The sequence below is a fragment of the Corylus avellana genome, chromosome 10 (genome assembly GCF_965113065.1).
Source record: "Corylus avellana chromosome 10, dhCorAvel1.hap1.2, whole genome shotgun sequence".
Lineage (NCBI taxonomy): Eukaryota > Viridiplantae > Streptophyta > Magnoliopsida > Fagales > Betulaceae > Corylus > Corylus avellana.
The window spans coordinates 16185161-16205963 of NC_142499.1; the positions used below are offsets into that span (position 1 = coordinate 16185161).

Consider the following 20803-nt stretch of genomic DNA (forward strand, 5'->3'; position numbering starts at 1 on the left):
CATCTGTCTCATGATTCACAGATAGATCTAAAGTGGAAAAGAATAATTTATTTTGCTACCTTTAGTTTTGTCTATTTGAATCAATTACTCCATGTTAATTCTGGAGTTCTTCTGTACTATTTGTGAAGTATTGGTTGGTTGGGAACCAGTTGCTTTGTCTTGCCATGATTTTTTGTATCAATTAGGTTTCTCAAATCTAATTGGACATTTTTATGTGAAGACAGCATACATCTTGGTCGTTATTTTTTCAAGCTTATGATTTCCACTTTGCTTGTATGATTGAATGCTAGAATAATCTTAATAGCTTCAAAAATCTATTTTGAAATTTTTTTCTTCAACACTCTGTTTTCTTTATAACCAAATGGAGTGTGTTTGGCTGCAGTGCCTAAGAGTTTTGGTTTGTGATAGAATTTTCTATTTGGTTCCCTATTTTGGCACTTAACATGGATCTAGGTAACCCAGTCAATAATCTAAAGATGAAATTCTCAAACCTTAAAATGTTTAGGGAAGTTGTTAGGGTGTATAACCTTAAGAGGGGGAAGGACATTAGATTTTAAAAAATAAAAATAAAAAATAAAAAAAAATGAAAGCAGCAGGTGCATAGCGGTATGTAGAGATGCCAAATGTAAGTACCGGGTATATGCAAGAAAGATGCTTGATGAAGACTCATTTAAAGTTATATCTTTACAGGATAAACACATTTGTGGTCATAAATTCAGAAATAGCATAGTCAACTCAAGTTGGATAGCCAATAAGCTAATTGAGAAGTTTAGGCTTCGGCCCGACATGCCTTTGGATGTAATCCAATATGAAGTGAAGAATAAATTGAGTGTGGATGTAAATCCAAGCATGATGTATAGAGCTAGGAGTAAGGCCAAATCTGGACAGACCAAGCCCAAATCTGGCTCCAAAATTTGGAAGAATGTATGTTTCTCTGACAACCATGAAGAAAGGCTTTTGAGAGGGTTGTAGGCATGTCATAGGGGTAGATGGGTGTTTTCTAAAAAGACCATTCAAGGGCCAACTCCTTTCTGCAGTTGGGAACAATAACATGTACCTAATTGCTTAAGTGGTTGTTGAAGCTGAGACTAAAGACAGTTAGATGTGGTTCCTTGAAACCCTAGTGTCTGATCTTGGTACCCATGATAGGCATGCTAGGCCTACATTCATTTCAGATTGTCAGAAGGTAAATTTTTTGTCACACTTAAAAGTATTAATTCAATTTGTTTGACTATTGTACGATACTTAAGGTATTATTATTATTATTATTATTTTGCAGGGTCTTATGCCAACTTTTCAGGCTGTTATGCTAGTGGCTGATCACAGGATATGTGTTAGGCATTTATATGCCAACTTTAGAAACATTGGGGGACATTGAGGATTGGCACTAAAGGATCAATTATGGGCTGCAACATCTTCATACACGGAGTATGATTTCAATGGTCATAAGGATGAGTTGAAGAAAATGAATAAAGATGCCTACGAATATTTGAACAAAATTGACCCTACTTCTTGGTCTAAGGTACGGTTTAGTGACTACCCAAAGTGTGACCTGCTAGTAAACAACATCTGTGAATGTTTCAATTCATACATTCTGAAGGCTCATGACAATCCCATTTTGACCATGTTGGAGATGATAAGGAAGAAGTTGATTAGGCAATATCAAAATAAGAGGGAAGGGATAGAGAAATTGAATGGAAAGCTATGCCCTAGGATTGCTGCAAAATTGGAAGCAAATGGGTTAGATGCAGTGGATTGCATTGCGCAGTATGTTGGTGATTTGATGCTTGAAATTACTTGTCCGGATAATAAACAGTTTGCGGTAGACTTGGTAGAAGGAGGTGTGGCTGCAATCAGTGGAAACTTACTAGAATCCCATGTCCCCATGCAGTGGCTGCTATACTTTCCGATTGTGGGGAACCTGAGGATTATGTTGATGAATGTTTTACTATAGAGACTTAGAAGAAGGCATATGCTGCAATTATATACCCAATGCTTAGTGAGGAACTGTAATGATTCCGATGGGCAAGTCAATTAACTAGTAATTTATTCCATAGTTCGTCTTCTAACCTTATCCCTCACAGGACAAGAGGAATTTTAACCTCACATAGACGAGAGACATCGCTCTAATACTGTAACGCCCCGATATTTGAGCTAGCAAATATCGAAGTCGTGACGCTGCAACTTTAGAAAATACAATCTTACAGCGGAGTATGTATATTTTTTTTCTTTTTCTATGACCTAGGAATAACTTACACAACACAGTTGAGCTGACTGAAATACCTCGAGGTGATATATTATTAAATAAAATAGAAACATGGTTTTCATTACAACATATGTATACACTAGGTGTACCAAATATATGCCACAGACGGCACCTAAATTAACATAGTAATATCTATTAAGTTTACACACATCACCATACATAATAAAAGCGATTAACATAAATGAGACTTGCTCCATAGAGTAAGCATAAATCCTGCAGCAGATGGTCTATCAACCATCAAAACCAGTAAAAGGACCATCGTCCTCACTTTCTATCCCTGCATCAAGATCTATGTAAAGATGACGTTATCATATTTACATAGGCAAACAAGTGAGTAATCTATTTTCCTAGATATAAAGACTAAAAAGACTAATTTGAACAAATAAGATTAAAGACTAAAATATATAATAATAAATGAGTTGTGAATGCAGCGTAATGACAGATTAGTTTGTGTTTTATGATAATCTTTCTTCAGACCTCTTCTCATGAGCTCTCAGCCCGCTTACGTCCGTTATGTCCCTCACACTTTAGAGGTTTACTTGTTTGGTGCTGGTAACTACACCGCCCCAGCTTAGTTATATATTAGGCCTTTTGGACGGTTATATACCCCCATCCACTGAGATACCGACAGTTCCTCGCGGCAATCCACCCAGCTTGTTCTTAAGGTGGCTATCTTATCAGCCCATTTTATTAGACACATTATGCAGTAGTTGTATTGCAAAATTATATCAATAAGACAAAATAAGAATTCCTATAACAATAAAACAAAGCTAGTACACAGTAAGTATATCCATACTTACACTCCTTAGTGTAGTATTCTGCTCCACTTCTGCATATAATACATACATACAAACAATACTTAGTTCATTCTCCAATAATATCATTGTTTAAAGACACTCATCTTTTTATATTTATTTATTATCCGTCACTTCATCTTTACTTACTCATTTTATTATATTAATATAATATAGTCATATATAACTAGTTAAATGACTGAATGTAAATGTTAAATGCATATTTCGGGGATGACCTCAATTAGTCTTTACCGCCAGAAATATGAACAGAAATTTAAATGACATAAAAGAAATGACTGAATGTAAATGTTAAATGCATATTTCGGGGATGACCTCAATTAGTCTTTACCGCCAGAAATATGAACAGAAATTTAAATGACATAAAAGAAATGACTGAATGTAAATGTTAAATGCATATTTCGGGGATGACCTCAAATAGTCTTTACCGCCAGAAATATGACATAAAAGAAATGACTGAATGTAAATGTTAAATGCATATTTCGGGGATGACCTCAAATAGTCTTTACCGCCAGAAATATGAACAGAAATTTAAATGACATAAAAGAAATGACTGAATGTAAATACTGTAAAGTAAATAATATATAGATAATATTATAAGTCCTTAATTGATTTTGTCCACTAACTCTTTATTATTAATTCACTTGTTCCATTACTTTATTTTACATTATACGCTTTATTGGGTCTTTAAACAATTAAATGAGGACAAGTAATAAAAGCAATAAATCATGATATTTATACATGAAACACTTACCCAATAATCCTTTAGAAGTAAAACTCCACCAAATCTTCTCTAGGTAGCTAGTTTTAGAAAAACGCTTGAACACTACAAGAAAGATCTAGGCTATATGGTATTTGAGTAGAACTAAGAAATAAAATGAAAGGAGGAGCAAACAATTTTACTTGTTCTAAGATTGTAAAAACTCAAGTGAAAGTGAATTTAGCTATAGGCTCTATTTATAAGAGAATGGATGGTTAGGATTTATTTTTACACATTTGATCTAAGGGTTGAGATGTATTTAATCAAAAGAATGAACCTAGTCCATATTTCATGCTCTATACCAATTGATATTTTCGTCCAAAATGAGGGCAGTGTATTCCGATCCATTTTTCAATGTCCAAACGTACTCTGATTGACATGAAATTTTGAGAGTAGATAGAGGACTCCGAGACAAACATTTTATATTTTTGGTTCGACTTCATCCGAGTTCGTTTGAGTCTATTTTTGGCCTATACAAAGTTTCCTATTCAACTTGGGCTTTAATCTATTTGCATTGGCCACTTGCCTTATTAAATAATTATAATCATGATATTTACTATAATCATCATTACTAGAAGACTTTAAGCTTTCAACAAAGGTGGCTAGCCTTGATATCTTTCTTTAGCAGTTTTAATCCCATTTAGACAGTATGAAAATTAAGACACTGCTTTTTAGGCCAAAAACTACAAAGCTTCAAATTAATTTATGACTTCGCTAAACACCAATATAAATAATTTATTCACTAGATTGGGTTTGATTATGCCCATAAACATATTAGTGAAGCTAAATTCTTAGAATTGAAGTAATATACATAAGAGGTCAAAAATCAATGTAATATACCTTTAACACTAAATAGTTATTTAATATCATTAATCAACATATCATTGTTCTAATTTATCGATTATATTTTTAATCTATTTAATATTATTTAAATAAGAGTTTTAAAATCTAGGTCGTTACATTCTACCCACCTTATTGGAATTTCGTCCCCGAAATTACGGCATTCAATTTATCACATAACCCCAATATGAGCGACTCAAATTTTACTGTAACGTCTAAGCCTTAGTCATATTTTACACTTAGGTACTACACTTTTATACAGTATCATGATTTATCTACCAACTCAAAACATCAATCGGAGCATTTAATAATATCACTTCTTATCTCCAAGGTATCCCTAAACTTTTGTAGTTTTGAACAATAGCCATATAAGTAATCATAAAATGTCATTTACCGTGTATATATATATGTACTTACCGAGTGATATATCCGGTTAGAATAAATGTGGATATTTGTCCTGCATTTCTCGTTCTAGTTCCCAAGAAGCTTCTTCTACGTCGTGATTACGCCAGAGAACCTTAACTAGAGCAATGGTTTTTGTTCTGAGTTTCTGTTCCTTTCGATCCAGAATTTGTACCGGTAGTTCCTCATACCTTAAATTTGCTTGAATCTGAAGTGGTTCAAAATCAATAACGTGCAGGGGATCATGTACATATCTTCTTAATGTTGATACATGGAACACGTCGTGCACCTCTGCTAGCTCAGATGGTAACTCAACTCGGTATGCTACTGGTCCTACAATTTCGGTTATTAAGAAGGGGCCAACATACCTTGGACTTCACTTTCCCTTTTTACCGAAACGCATCACGCCTTTCATTGGTGATACTTTCAGGAATACTTGATCGCCAACTTCAAAATTCACCAGGCGACGTCCTTTGTCAGCATAACTCTTTTGACGGCTTTGAGCTGTTAACATCCTTTTCCGAATTAATACCACCTTGTCTTTGGTGTCTTGGATTATCTCTGGTCCTACCAATTGCCTTTCACCAACTTCATCCCAATAAAGTGGCGATCTGCATTTGCGTCCATAGAGGGCTTCGTATGGTGCCATACCAATAGTTGCCTGGAAACTTTTGTTATAAGCAAACTCGACAAAAGGTAATTATTGGATCCACTTAGTACTTTCCTTGACGAATCCAATTACCCTGCACTCTATTTTGGATAGACCAATTCTAATCCTACACTTAGTATTCATCAAGCTCGCAATTTGTGCTATGTGCAATTTATCATATCATTAATTGTAGGTAATTCTATAATCATTTTCTTCCCTTAAGTAATCACCACCTAATACTTCATAGCATTTTCTCAATCTCCTTATGATGAGCTAAGCATCATTATTTCCTTTTTTAGATCGCATTCACTATTTTTTTTTCTTATCAAGTCCTAACAACATCAATTTCAAACAATTATTCAATCGCTAGTTCATACCTCAAAATGTCGTAGCCTTCTTCTCGAGCTCACTACGTTTCTTCGATTTTATTTAATCAGCCTTGTCAAAGTGGCTGTAAGACAATAATATTTTTCAACATCTCTATCTCTTAATATTCATGATCATGTACCACTAATATGATTATCATTTTCCTCAAAATATAGCTAGATATCAATCCTTATATGGTACCATGATTAGTTATTTGCTTAGGTACAACTGCTATAACTCTTTAAAGATAACAAAACAATCATATACTTATTTTAATTCTACATGACTATGCTTATGCTCATCCCTCAATGATGATAGTAATTCATTTATCCTTTCTCGTCCTGGTGTTTGTACCGACCAATCTTGCCCAAATGGTCGTGTACTTATATGGCAAATCTTAGTGTATAATGCAGAAATGAATAAATGTGTAGCTCTAGAATCAAAGAGAGTACACGCAAGAGTACCAAATAGAGAAATGGTACCTGTCACTATATCATTGTTCGCTTCATCATTCTCATCGTCATCTACGGGGGTCAACGTATATACTCTCGCTTGAGCAGGCCTTCTTTGTTGGAAGTCATTCCTTTGTGCTCCAGCTTCCCCTGTAGTATTCATCGGACAATCCTTCTTAAAATGCCCCTTTTGACCACATCGAAAACAGCCGGTACTTTCGCTCCTGCAATCTCCAAAATGCATTCTTCCACATTTGGGACAAGCAACCTTCTGACTTCCTACAGGAGGAGGAAAAATCTTGTGGTCCGTCTGTTTGGAGCCAGTCCCTACGACAAATTGTTTGGATGGATAGGATGCCTGAGGCATTGACCGTTTCCTATGTTCGTAAGCTGCAGATGTCTCACGAATTGCCCTCTCAGCAAGGGATGCTACGTTTACTAATCGAGCATAGTTCTTGATCTCATGGCAAACAACTCTTTCCTTGATACGAGAGTTAAGACCATTTTCAAAACGTTCTGTCTTTGATACTTCGTCAGGAATAAGATTAATACCAAACCTAGCTAACTCAGTAAATTTAATTGAGTATTGTTCCACTGACATAGTACCTTGCACCAAGTTCTGAAATTCAATAGCTCTTAACTGCTTTTGTGACCTTGGGAAATATTGCCTGTTGAATTCCTCAACAAACCTTTCCCACGTGATAACAACACCAGGTCCTATCAGCTCTACCTGAGACTTCCACCATTTAAGGGCTTCACCAGTTAGCCTTAATACGGTGTATGTCAGTTTTTCCTCATTTGTACACTTGAGCGTGTCATGCAGCAGTTGGATATCTGAAATCCAAGCTTCAGCTACTGTATGTCCTTGAGTCCCATTGAAAGTACGAAACTGCTGATCAGTAAAGTCACGCATCGAGCAACCGATACGTTCGACTGGTGCAACAGGTTGAGACATCCGTGAAATTGCTTCCGTGAATTGCCTAGTAATATCTCCCATAAATTGGACTAATGTTGGGTGTACACCATCATGGAATGCTGGAGGCGAAGGTGGAGGTGGAGGTGGAGGTGGTATTTCATTGTTTTCATTATGAGGTGCTTCGCCTTCCTCAACGACAGGGAGATCACGTCTTCGTACCATAATTCTGTACAAATTAATTAACGACTTATCTATATCACAGCAAACAACAAAATCACTCAAATATGTAAATAACATAGTTGTGCTTCTATCGCTAATACTTTATTCTCAAACAAAAGTTTTTATAAAAAGTTATGAGTATTTTATTTAGTGAAGCTCTTGTGTTGTATACCCTAGTCTAGTATGATACTAACTTTCCCATAGAGCAAACCGCTCTGATACCATAATGTAACGCCCCGATATTTGAGCTAGCAAATATCGAAGTCGTGACGCTGCAACTTTAGAAAATACAATCTTACAGCGGAGTATGTATATTTTTTTTCTTTTTCTATGACCTAGGAATAACTTACACAACACAGTTGAGCTGACTGAAATACCTCGAGGTGATATATTATTAAATAAAATAGAAACATGGTTTTCATTACAACATATGTATACACTAGGTGTACCAAATATATGCCACAGACGGCACCTAAATTAACATAGTAATATCTATTAAGTTTACACACATCACCATACATAATAAAAGCGATTAACATAAATGAGACTTGCTCCATAGAGTAAGCATAAATCCTGCAGCAGATGGTCTATCAACCATCAAAACCAGTAAAAGGACCATCGTCCTCACTTTCTATCCCTGCATCAAGATCTATGTAAAGATGACGTTATCATATTTACATAGGCAAACAAGTGAGTAATCTATTTTCCTAGATATAAAGACTAAAAAGACTAATTTGAACAAATAAGATTAAAGACTAAAATATATAATAATAAATGAGTTGTGAATGCAGCGTAATGACAGATTAGTTTGTGTTTTATGATAATCTTTCTTCAGACCTCTTCTCATGAGCTCTCAGCCCGCTTACGTCCGTTATGTCCCTCACACTTTAGAGGTTTACTTGTTTGGTGCTGGTAACTACACCGCCCCAGCTTAGTTATATATTAGGCCTTTTGGACGGTTATATACCCCCATCCACTGAGATACCGACAGTTCCTCGCGGCAATCCACCCAGCTTGTTCTTAAGGTGGCTATCTTATCAGCCCATTTTATTAGACACATTATGCAGTAGTTGTATTGCAAAATTATATCAATAAGACAAAATAAGAATTCCTATAACAATAAAACAAAGCTAGTACACAGTAAGTATATCCATACTTACACTCCTTAGTGTAGTATTCTGCTCCACTTCTGCATATAATACATACATACAAACAATACTTAGTTCATTCTCCAATAATATCATTGTTTAAAGACACTCATCTTTTTATATTTATTTATTATCCGTCACTTCATCTTTACTTACTCATTTTATTATATTAATATAATATAGTCATATATAACTAGTTAAATGACTGAATGTAAATGTTAAATGCATATTTCGGGGATGACCTCAATTAGTCTTTACCGCCAGAAATATGAACAGAAATTTAAATGACATAAAAGAAATGACTGAATGTAAATGTTAAATGCATATTTCGGGGATGACCTCAATTAGTCTTTACCGCCAGAAATATGAACAGAAATTTAAATGACATAAAAGAAATGACTGAATGTAAATGTTAAATGCATATTTCGGGGATGACCTCAAATAGTCTTTACCGCCAGAAATATGACATAAAAGAAATGACTGAATGTAAATGTTAAATGCATATTTCGGGGATGACCTCAAATAGTCTTTACCGCCAGAAATATGAACAGAAATTTAAATGACATAAAAGAAATGACTGAATGTAAATACTGTAAAGTAAATAATATATAGATAATATTATAAGTCCTTAATTGATTTTGTCCACTAACTCTTTATTATTAATTCACTTGTTCCATTACTTTATTTTACATTATACGCTTTATTGGGTCTTTAAACAATTAAATGAGGACAAGTAATAAAAGCAATAAATCATGATATTTATACATGAAACACTTACCCAATAATCCTTTAGAAGTAAAACTCCACCAAATCTTCTCTAGGTAGCTAGTTTTAGAAAAACGCTTGAACACTACAAGAAAGATCTAGGCTATATGGTATTTGAGTAGAACTAAGAAATAAAATGAAAGGAGGAGCAAACAATTTTACTTGTTCTAAGATTGTAAAAACTCAAGTGAAAGTGAATTTAGCTATAGGCTCTATTTATAAGAGAATGGATAGTTAGGATTTATTTTTACACATTTGATCTAAGGGTTGAGATGTATTTAATCAAAAGAATGAACCTAGTCCATATTTCATGCTCTATACCAATTGATATTTTCGTCCAAAATGAGGGCAGTGTATTCCGATCCATTTTTCAATGTCCAAACGTACTCCGATTGACATGAAATTTTGAGAGTAGATAGAGGACTCCGAGACAAACATTTTATATTTTTAGTTCGACTTCATCCGAGTTCGTTTGAGTCTATTTTTGGCCTATACAAAGTTTCCTATTCAACTTGGGCTTTAATCTATTTGCATTGGCCACTTGCCTTATTAAATAATTATAATCATGATATTTACTATAATCATCATTACTAGAAGACTTTAAGCTTTCAACAAAGGTGGCTAGCCTTGATATCTTTCTTTAGCAGTTTTAATCCCATTTAGACAGTATGAAAATTAAGACACTGCTTTTTAGGCCAAAAACTACAAAGCTTCAAATTAATTTATGACTTCGCTAAACACCAATATAAATAATTTATTCACTAGATTGGGTTTGATTATGCCCATAAACATATTAGTGAAGCTAAATTCTTAGAATTGAAGTAATATACATAAGAGGTCAAAAATCAATGTAATATACCTTTAACACTAAATAGTTATTTAATATCATTAATCAACATATCATTGTTCTAATTTATCGATTATATTTTTAATCTATTTAATATTATTTAAATAAGAGTTTTAAAATCTAGGTCGTTACAAATACCAATTGAAAAACGCTTAATGACTCCAAAACCATTAACAGATATTAATCAATATACAAATAATTCAAGCACCAAAAATGTGTAAAGCAATAAAGTAATCAGACACAAATATTTTGTTGACGAAGAGGAAACCTTTTAAAAAATAATCTAAAAGTAAAACTTCTCTAGGGCAGCAAAACTCAGGAAATTACTATCAAAATATTATCCAGAGATTACAGACACTAGTAACACTTACAACCATTTGCAAGACCTTGACTCTGTAAGATCGACACACCTACAACTCGTCTCCTTGCTCACAATCTTCTTCAACGTGATTCTCCTTTACCGAACCCTTCCGATAGACATCTCAATCAAGCACCACGAAACTAACAAAAATCCTCTAAGAGGAATAATCAGGCTCACACAGATTTTCTCCCTAAGCACAGCCTCTCACGAAACTTGGGGTAGAATTTCGTACATCTCTCTCTCTCTCTATAAAGATGTATATAAACCTCCGACAATACCCTAGACCTGACACACTAAAAATCACGTTTTGGAGAGTAAAACTTACGGGGTATCCTGACAGGTTAATGGGTTTTCCGGGCAGGGCCTTGCGAAGCAAAAATTGAGTTTTTGGAATTGTTGTCCGAACATGGGGAAGGCCTGTCCGAACAGGGCATGCAATGGGTGACACCTGCATTATGGAAATATTGTCCAGCCTTGATCAATAGCTCCGATCGATGGCCATTGGTGGTCCGATTGAGCTGAAACTTTGTAGGGATGTTCATGACACGTGAATCCTTATTGTGAACGGTGGAGATTGGATTCTAAGCATTCTATACTAGTGTTTGAGCCCTATGGACAGCAGCCTCTGTATTTTGGAACCGAATTAAGCCAACAAGATACTAACAAACTTATTTTTGGGGAAAAGAGATTTCATTTGTTTTGAAAAAAGAATTTATGAGCACATTAGCATGTTTTCTGTGAGGCATGATGTTTGAACTTAAGCATGTTCCTTTTGAGATTTGGTGGATGATCTATTCAGTGGCGGAGAGACAGGGGGCGACCCAGGGGCGGGCGCCCCCAGTAAAAAAAAAAAAAAGAGTAATTTTAAGTCAAAAGTTGGAAGATGCCCCTAGTAAAAAATTTTAATACCCCTCCAAAATATTTTTACCACCTTAAAAAAAAAAAAAAAAAAAAAAAAAAAAAAAAAAAAATCTCAAGTCTCAACAGCACACGGCAATACACTTATACACCAAACAAAAGAAAAAAAAAAAAAAAATTATCTCAAGTCTCAACAGCATACGGCAGTACACTTATACACTAAACAAAAGGCAAAAAATAAAATAAAATAATCTTATCCTAAATCCCTAACCCCTCTTCGGCTCTTCCAAACTCCAACTTGAACTTGTCCTGCTCCTACGGCTCAAGCGTTGACTGTGCAGCACGCCACTGCCCATCGACCTTGAATTGCTTAGCCGCACCAGTGCACCACCGACATTTTCATGCCACGGCTCGACGGCCGCCCACGGTGATAACCCATCACTGATCTTCGTTCTTTGTTTTCTTTGATTGATTTTCATGAACTTTGTTTCATTTTGGTTTATGGGTTTTGTTGGTTTAACTCATTTGTGTAACATGGTGATTTGGTTTTTGGTGGTTTAGAACTCAGAAGGAGAACTGGAGAAGGGAAAGAGAAAGAAAGTTTGATTGTGTGTGTGAGTGGTGAGAAGCAGAGGGATAAGGATAAGAGATTGATCATTGGTAGTGGTGCTGCAGTGGGGACTTGGGAGTTGGGAGAGATGGGAACTTGAACTTCAGAAGAATCAGAACTTGGGAACGGGAAGGCTGTTTCATGTTTATGTTTGTGAGTCTGTGACTACACTCTTGAAGCCAACAATTAGTGACAAAACTTGAATTAGGCTCCACACTCCACTTTTGACTGACTCTGTGACTGTGAGTAATGAGTATTGCTTAACTTGCTTTATGTTTATAAATATATTTGGTTCCTAGAGACACGAGATACATGAATAATTAAGGCATCAAATTTATTTGTTTGTTTGTTTGTTTTTTTTTTTTTTTTTTTTTTTTTGCTACTCTCCTGAGTTCTGACCACATGATAGCTTTGCTTACTTTTACTAATTTATATTTGGCCCATAAAAACGACAAGACTCAAGAGATACTTTGTATATTATTCACAGTAGTTAATTTGTTTTTAGTATATAAATTCAATGATATCTTTGGCCTTGGCTTTAAAAGTATCACCTACCTTTGGAACCTTCCCCACTAGAATATATGCATCAGTTAGGCTACAGATTTACAATGATAAGAAAGAGGACAAATTTTCACTCCCAATAAAAAAGAAAATAGAAAAAAAGAAAAGAAATGCAGACTACCAAAGCTGCTGCAATGATGATGAGGTTGAAAACATTACAATCCCCTTATAATGAATCAAATGTAGGGGATAAGGGTATGAACCTTTCAACATCTCTCCACTCTCAGACATTCCCATGAGGAAGGTGATTAGGCATCTTTAATTGGGCAATTTGCAAACTCTAATATGATTGTCTGAAATTTATGGAGCTTTTTAATTGTGATATATCTCTTATTTTCATCATTTTGTTTATCTTATTCTAATAAAAACAATATTGTTATTTTTTTTTTAGGTGTGTTTTATATATTTTGGGATTTTGTCAAGCATCAACGAGTTTCAGAAGATTATTGCCAATCTCAAGTTTGTTCTTTTTATTAATTCATTTTAGGCTAATAGCTATCGGAATATGCTAATAATTTTATTATAATATTATTAGAGACTTAGAATATGTTTCATTAGACATGAATTGTTTAGTATGAGAATAAAAACTAATAGATAAATAATTTTCCAGGTTTCTGAAAATTCTTAGATTACATTATGAGCAAGCCAAAAACAATTGATGCATTTTTTAGGAAAAAATATGCTGATTCAATTCTAGAATGTCTTCATCGACATCCAATCCTCAAACTTTAGCTCCTGAGCAACACCCTTCTAAGATGCCAAGAATTGAATCTCAAGTAGTTGTGAGTCAATTGACATTTCTACTCTACAACATGATCCCGGGTTACGTCCTCAAATATGGGAATATCCTGTTAATCAACGGGATGAAATTAGATGTGCTTATCTTAAAGCCGGTCCGAATAGGTTCATTCCTTCTAGTAGTTCTGGATACCCGTTTTCGGGAACTGAAAAAAAACCGCCGAAGATTTCAATCATCTTGGTATAAGATGTTTGATTGGTTATAATATTCTGAGGATAAAGATCCTGCTTATTGTTTACCTTGCTTTCTTTTTGCTAAAAAGCCAACGGGGCGGTTTGGAGGTAGTGCATTTACTATTGAAGGATTTCGCAATTGGAAGAAAGTTAATGATGGTACGAATTGTTCTTTTTTGGTCCACATGGGAAATGGGCCATGTTCACCTCATAATAATGTTGTTAAGTGTTGTGACAATTTGAAGAATCAATCTCAACATATTGATAAGGTGATAGATAAGCAAACTTCGGGAGAAAAATTGAACAATCGATTGCGATTGAAGACTTCAATCGAATCTATTCGGTATTTAGCATATCAAGGATGTCCTTATAGAGGTCATGATGAAGGTCTCGAATCTAAAAATCGTGGCAATTTTCTTGAGTTGATAAAACTTGTGTCCAATTTCAACGACGATGTTGCTAAGGTTCTTTTCGAAAATGCTCCACAAAATGCAAAATATACTTCACCTCAAGTCTAAAAAGATATTTTACATGTCTTGGCAAAAAGAGTGCGAGATGCAATTCGTGAAGAAATTGGTGATTCAAAATTTTGCATTATTGTTGATGAGGCACGACATGAGTCTAAGAGAGAACAAATGGCTATTGTTTTGAGATTTGTTAACAAATATGGTTTTATACAAGAACACTTCTTTGATATTGTCCAAGTTAAAGATACATCGGCATTGACTTTAAATAATAAAATATCTAATGTTCTTTCTCAAAATTGTCTTGATATTCAAAGTATTCGTGGACAAGGGTATGATAATGCTAGCAATATGCGTGGTGAATGGAAAGGATTGCAAGCATTATTTCTTAATGAATGTTCTTGTGCATATTATGTTCATTGTTTTGCACATCGATTACAATTAGTATTAGTTGCTGCATCTCGAGAGGTAACTGTTGTTCATGATTTCTTCTCAAATTTGAATTTCATTATCAATGTGGTTAGTGCTTCATGTAAACGTCATCGTGATCTGCAAGATGCTCAAGAAGCAGATATCGCATATTTGATAGCCATTGAGGAACTTGAAACTGGAAAATGAGCTAACCAAATTGGCACTTTGAAACGAGCTGGTGATTCTCGTTGGGGTTCTCATTTTTATTCTATTTGTAGCCTACGAAGGCTGTTTAATCCTGCTTGTTCAGTGCTTGAAAAGATTATAAAATGAGGATCCACTTACTCTCAACGTGGGGATGCGGAAGCTGCTTATGAAATAATTACATCATTCAGATTCATATTCATTTTACATTTGATGAGGGAAATCATGGGTACCACTAATTGTCTTTGTCAACATTTGCAACAAAAATCTCAAGACATCTTGAATGCTATGCAATTAGTTTCTAATACAAAAGTACTCCACCAAAAATTGAGAAATGAAGATTGGGATAATTTTCTTGAGAAAGTAGTCTCTTTCTCTAAGAAATTTGAAATTGACATTCCGGATTTTCGTGCTCGTTATGTTAAAGGCCGAGGTCGTCTTCCACTGGATCACATTACGATGAAACATTATTATCATTTTGATGTATTCAATGCTGCTATAGACTTTCAATTGCAAGAGCTTGATTGTAGATTTGGTGAAAGGGCAATGGAACTCTTGACACTTAGTTCAGCTTTGGATCCAAATGATGCTTATAAAGCATTTAATATTGATGATATATGTAGTCTTGCAGAGAAGTACTATTCTCTTGATTTTTCTGAGCAGGAAAAAATTATTTTGAGATTTCAGTTGAAGCATTTTGAAGTTGATATGCTTAATCATCCGAAACTACAAAAATTGTCTTCCATTGTGGAATTAAGTCGAGGATTGATAGAGGCAGGAAAATCAGATACATATTATCTTATTGATAGATTAGTTCGTCTTGTTTTGACTCTTTCAGTGTCTACAGCAACTACCGAACGAGCATTTTCAGTAATGAAAATTATTAAAACAAGACTTCGTAACAAAATGGAAGATGAGTTTCTTGGAAATAGTTTACTTATCTACATTGAAAGAGAAATTGCTAAAAGCTTCGATCCAGATTTGATACTTGATGATTTTGTTTCTCTAAGACCGCGTAGAATGCAATTTTAGGCACTTTGTATTTTGTATTTTCCTTTACTCTTGTACTAGTGCCTATATGGTAACTGATATATGAATTTAGCATATATTTATGAAGCTAGATAAATATGCTTTTTGTGATACATATATTGTGGTATAATTTCTTTTGATTATATTTACCATATTATAATAAAAATATAATATATAAAGAGAACAAAAAAAAAAATTATTTTATCATTATATTTTATTATTTTATTGACGCCCCTGGTATACTGAATTCCTGGCTCCACCACTGGATCTATTGATGAACAACTTTGGCTTGTAAGATATATATATATAATAAAAAATATAAAAAATAAAAAGAGAAGGAAAAAGAAAAGAAAGATTATGTTGAGTTTCCACTGAGTAACCAGAACTCTTACCCCACTAAGCATTAAGTGTTCGCGTCAAAAGGTGTAAAGTTCAGTGTTGATTTAAGATATGGCTAGTCCGGCTTCGTAGCCTTTTTGACTTAAGTTAATAAGTCCTTATGGATGTTCTACGTCTAGTGCCCTAAAGCCACCTAGCTTGGAAGTCATTGGGCTAACACTTGTTACATGGGTCAATTAGAAAGCTTAAGGGAGCTAAACATTGCAGAGCCTGTAAAAAAAATTAAAATAAATAAATAAATAAATGCATAACTTGCCTTGGTTCTTTTATATGTTAGGGATTCTTACAAATTTTATGGGACTTGTCTTAAGTTTAAACTGAAAGCTTCATGTTTGTATGCTAAATTTCACTTTGCAATTTTCAAAATATATGATGTCTAATTTGTCCATTTATAAGTAAGGAAAAATTACAGTTTACCCCCCCCCCCCCAAAAGTTGACAGCGTTTTTCAATTCGAACATCAAAGTTTCAATTTTTGCAATCCACCCCCACAAAGTTCTAATTTTTTTCAATTCGACTAATATTATCCCAAAATTCCCATATTACCCCTGATTTTTTTTTTTTATGAAAAAAAAAAAAAAAAAAACAAATTTGGAGGTGCAAAAATGGCTAGATGGGCAAAGGGTGGCTACGACCACCCAGAATTTTGTTTTTCAATTTTTTATGAAAAATAAAAAAAATAAAAAATTAGGAGCAATATGGGAAGTTTTGGATACAATTGATCAAATTACAAAAATTTGAAACTTTAGGGGGGTGGATTGCAAAAATTGAAACTTTGGTGTTCGAATTGAAAAACGCTGTCAACTTTAGGAGGGTAAACTGTAATTTTCCCTATAAGAATTTGATTATAGATTTCATTTTGATTGTGATGATGGTGTTTGTCTTTTTAAGCTTGCTCATAAATAAGAACCATGGTTTGTGTGAAAATTCTTTTTTAATGACAACATAGTGCTTCAATATTTGTGGGTATCATTCATGTTAAACCCTCACGAGACTTCACTTGTCCTCTAGGGATGCCTAGGAGTTTAAAAGGCTTGTTGCTAAATGCAACCATCTCTCCCGCGAAAGATGATTTTTTTTCTTTTTTCATTTTTTTTTCTGTTTTGTTTTGCTAAGGGACTAGCAAAAGTTAATTTTGGGGGTGTTTGATATGTGCCAAATATTTTATATTTGGACCCTTTAATTTACTTTTGTTGTTCCTCTAACTGTGTTATTATCTGATATTCTGTGTTAGTTTTGTGTCTTTAGTGTTTTGTAGGTTGCTATGGGAAAACTGTAGGATTTATATGAAAATTTGCACACTTTGGAAAAACAGTTAACGAACCTGCGATCGAGCGCAAGATACTATGATCTAGCGCATACGCGCCCAGTCCAAAGCTCATCGCGCAGGCATGTGTGCACCGCATAGGAGAAGTGATGCTCAAGTGCGCTCGAGCACACCAACTGTTCAATCGGGCGCACCTATTCGATCTGGCAGCAGTTTTATCCAAATTCAACTTGTAAAACCCTAGTTTTAAGTCTATAAATGGATAATTATCAAATGAGTTTAGAGAGGCTGCGAATTTCGAGATTTTAGAGGAGAAAGAAGAGAGTTTTAGGGTTTTCTAGCTTTTAGATCTCAACTTTGTGATTCCATATTTGTAAGTACTAAATTTTCTATTATGAATTTAATTAATCTTGTTTTGTCTTTCAATAACATGAGAGGCTAAACCTTCAACTAAGGTTGAAGATGAAGCCTCACTTATGATTAGTACATCATTCCTTGTATGTAATATTTCTCAATTTAATGATTTAATTGTCTTATTGTTTTACTTTAACGCAATTTGATAGAATAATTATTGGATATTTTTTGTGATTCAAGGATATACTTGATGATTTAAGAATATTCAATACAATTGATTGCTTAGTTTTCTTTGTTAAAAATTGGATTTTCCTTATGATTTATTCTCTGGATACAATTGATATTTTGAAAAAAATTGGATATTTTCTTGTGATTTATAGATACAGTTAATGATTTAATTATTTATTGGATTTCTTTTGTGATTTGGGTTATGTATGGATACATGGGATGTTTGGATTAATTCTTTGATGCAATAGTAAAACAAATCTAAGATTTATACGTGAGAACTTTGGAAAATATTATAGTTTATGGAATTATTTTGCTATGAATTTGTGAGTGCGGATTCTGAAACCCTAGTGTTTCGTCATTAGATTACATTCAAATTAAATTGCTTATGCTTTTGATTTTTCATTCAAATAATAATCTTTCAAAATTTGGAACTAGGTTAGGGTTCAATTAATTTAGATTTAAAATTGCTTTAAAAAATACAATTCTCTGTGGGATCGACCTCGCACTTGCAATCCATTAACTACAATTGATTCGTACACTTGCGAATTAATATACATTGACACAACAAGCACCCTGGCGATTGTAAGGATGCCGCTCCAGGCAAAGAACACTCGATCTCCACCATTGCTCGCATAAGGCTCTACCGGAACTCTATCTCCACTATTCGCTCGCGGTGGCTCTTAGCCGGGGTCACCTAGAAAGGACGACGACAGCAACCCTACACGACCGTCTGTCGTCTGGCCGGAGCACCGGTTTCAAGTAGCCCATCCGGTTTCAAGTAGCCTAACCCATTTCAAGTAGCCTAGCCGATTTCAAGTAGCCTAGCCGATTTTAATAAAAATTTGGGTATAAGTGGGTTTAGAACTTGGGTCCTCAATGTATAAAGGGTCTACTGCTACTTTCAAGACCATTAAGCTATGCAATTTAATATGTTTTCATATTACAATTGTATTTGTCTTGTTCAGTATTAAAATTATTATTTCTTTAATGCATGGACTTAAGATTAAATCTATTATTTTTATTTTTATTATTTAAATATATATTGCTTGATGCCTAGACCTGAGAATAATTAACTAAGCCACATATGTTGGTGAATGTTTATGGCACACTCCAAAATTGCAATGTCTAGGAAAGTCTTGGGATTTAAGTGTGCCATTGTGCGCCCCCTCACTCACTGGGGAACTTATCCGGTTGTAATTTGGAAAATATTGTTTACTCATTTCCATGTTGGTTTGGTCTTTATTCTTGGGAACTTTATTTAAGCATCTATACAGTTATTAGATGTTAGTGAAGTCGTGATTATCATAATAATTTTTAGAGAACCACGACATCCTGATTTTATAATGATAATTGCATCAAGATTATATATGTGAACTTCATAAAAAAAATTAACATCATGTTGTAATTAATTCATAAATTTAATTACTAATCCCCACAAGGACGTTTTTATTTTTATGACTTAATTAGAATAAGATAATAAATTTAACATTAAAAATAAAATTTCTCTTAGGCCCACAGGTACGAAAAATTTTATTTATTAATATTAAATTTATTAGTCCTATTAATAAAGAGTAAATTTCATGCGTGATGTAACCTTTGCCCAGAGAGAGGTTGAAATTTACTATTAAAATTAACATTGGTTAATTTAAATAAAGTTATTTCATAGCATTTAAGTATATTATTTTCCTTGGTCATTATATGTATTTCTATTGCTTAATTATTAGTATTTTATGTTCCAATAATTCCTAGTGGTAATTTTTCTTGACTGAAACAAAAATGTGCTTTTTACTTTGGGGTGTTTGGAGACGGAATTGGCGCTTCTTATGGACAAATCACCTTCTCCCACGGAATCAAGTGATCCCATGAGATTATTAATATGAACGGTGGGAGCGATTTAATCGCCTAAGGTTGATGTTCATGAAATCTCATGTCAGCAAAAGCATTAGGGTTTAAATCCTAAATGTTTTGGGCCAAAGATTGTATAAAGGCCATTGAGGAACATTTAGTGAGTTCTAATAAGGTTTTAGCCAGCACCCTAATATAAAATTTTTAAAGCAAAACCTTTTATAGTTTCAAAAGTGTGCCTAAGCACATAATGAAAATGAAGGACATAAAAGCTCAAATTAAGTCCCTAAAGTTGAGTTTTTGAGTCATTTTGGTCAATTTTATTTTGAATTCTCTCATCTAAATATGATATTTTTCAAATATCTTGTGGCACACATAAGGATAACTGATCAATAAAGGAACTTTTGATCATGTGTGTTCAAGAGGATGAGAGACTAAGACATGAGAATCCAGAAGTTACTCATGTTAAAGGAAAGACCTTGATAGGCAATCATGTCCAATATTTAATGAATGAGAACAAGGTGCCAACAAAGTGTTATGGCAATTAAGATACTTGTTTCTCTTGCAATAAGGAAAATTATGGGCATATAAGGAATGATTGCATAAAGTATCATAAATGACTTGAAATAAAGGTAATTTCATATATCTACTGTGTCATGAATCTCTTTTATTGACTCTCTGAAAATACGGTGTGGATTGAATTTGGTTTAGCGATCCATGTTATCAACACAATGCAGTGATTTCTAAATTGATAATACATGTTTACAATTGGAGGTTGTTGGGATCTATAGATTAATTA

At 34.0% G+C, this 20803-nt stretch overlaps 3 protein-coding genes and 2 long non-coding RNA genes across 5 annotated transcripts; 2 read left to right on the forward strand and 3 right to left on the reverse strand.

Moving 5' to 3' along the window:
* Nucleotides 1-651: 651 nt before the first annotated feature.
* On the forward strand, nt 652-1954 carry LOC148583413 (uncharacterized). Its single transcript, XM_088511407.1, has 2 exons — nt 652-924; nt 1394-1954. The coding sequence occupies exons 1-2, from the start codon at nt 652-654 to the stop codon at nt 1952-1954; spliced, it is 834 nt and encodes a 277-aa protein (XP_088367533.1).
* A 317-nt stretch (nt 1955-2271) lies between these two features.
* Nucleotides 2272-4124, reverse strand: LOC148583414 (uncharacterized). The gene is made up of 2 exons (XR_015909386.1): nt 3833-4124; nt 2272-2555 (listed from the first exon to the last, which is right to left on the reverse strand). It is a non-coding gene; the product is annotated as an uncharacterized LOC148583414 (long non-coding RNA).
* A 987-nt stretch (nt 4125-5111) lies between these two features.
* On the reverse strand, nt 5112-7685 carry LOC132177993 (uncharacterized). The gene is made up of 2 exons (XM_088511408.1): nt 6578-7685; nt 5112-5413 (listed from the first exon to the last, which is right to left on the reverse strand). Exons 1-2 carry the CDS (start codon nt 7683-7685, stop codon nt 5112-5114), a joined length of 1410 nt encoding a protein of 469 aa, XP_088367534.1.
* Nucleotides 7686-8047: 362 nt separating this feature from the next.
* Nucleotides 8048-9768, reverse strand: LOC148583415 (uncharacterized). Its single transcript, XR_015909391.1, has 2 exons — nt 9609-9768; nt 8048-8331 (listed from the first exon to the last, which is right to left on the reverse strand). It is a non-coding gene; the product is annotated as an uncharacterized LOC148583415 (long non-coding RNA).
* Nucleotides 9769-15108: 5340 nt separating this feature from the next.
* Nucleotides 15109-17589, forward strand: LOC148583416 (uncharacterized). Its single transcript, XM_088511409.1, has 2 exons — nt 15109-15753; nt 17569-17589. The coding sequence occupies exons 1-2, from the start codon at nt 15109-15111 to the stop codon at nt 17587-17589; spliced, it is 666 nt and encodes a 221-aa protein (XP_088367535.1).
* The last annotated feature ends 3214 nt before the right edge of the window (nt 17590-20803 follow it).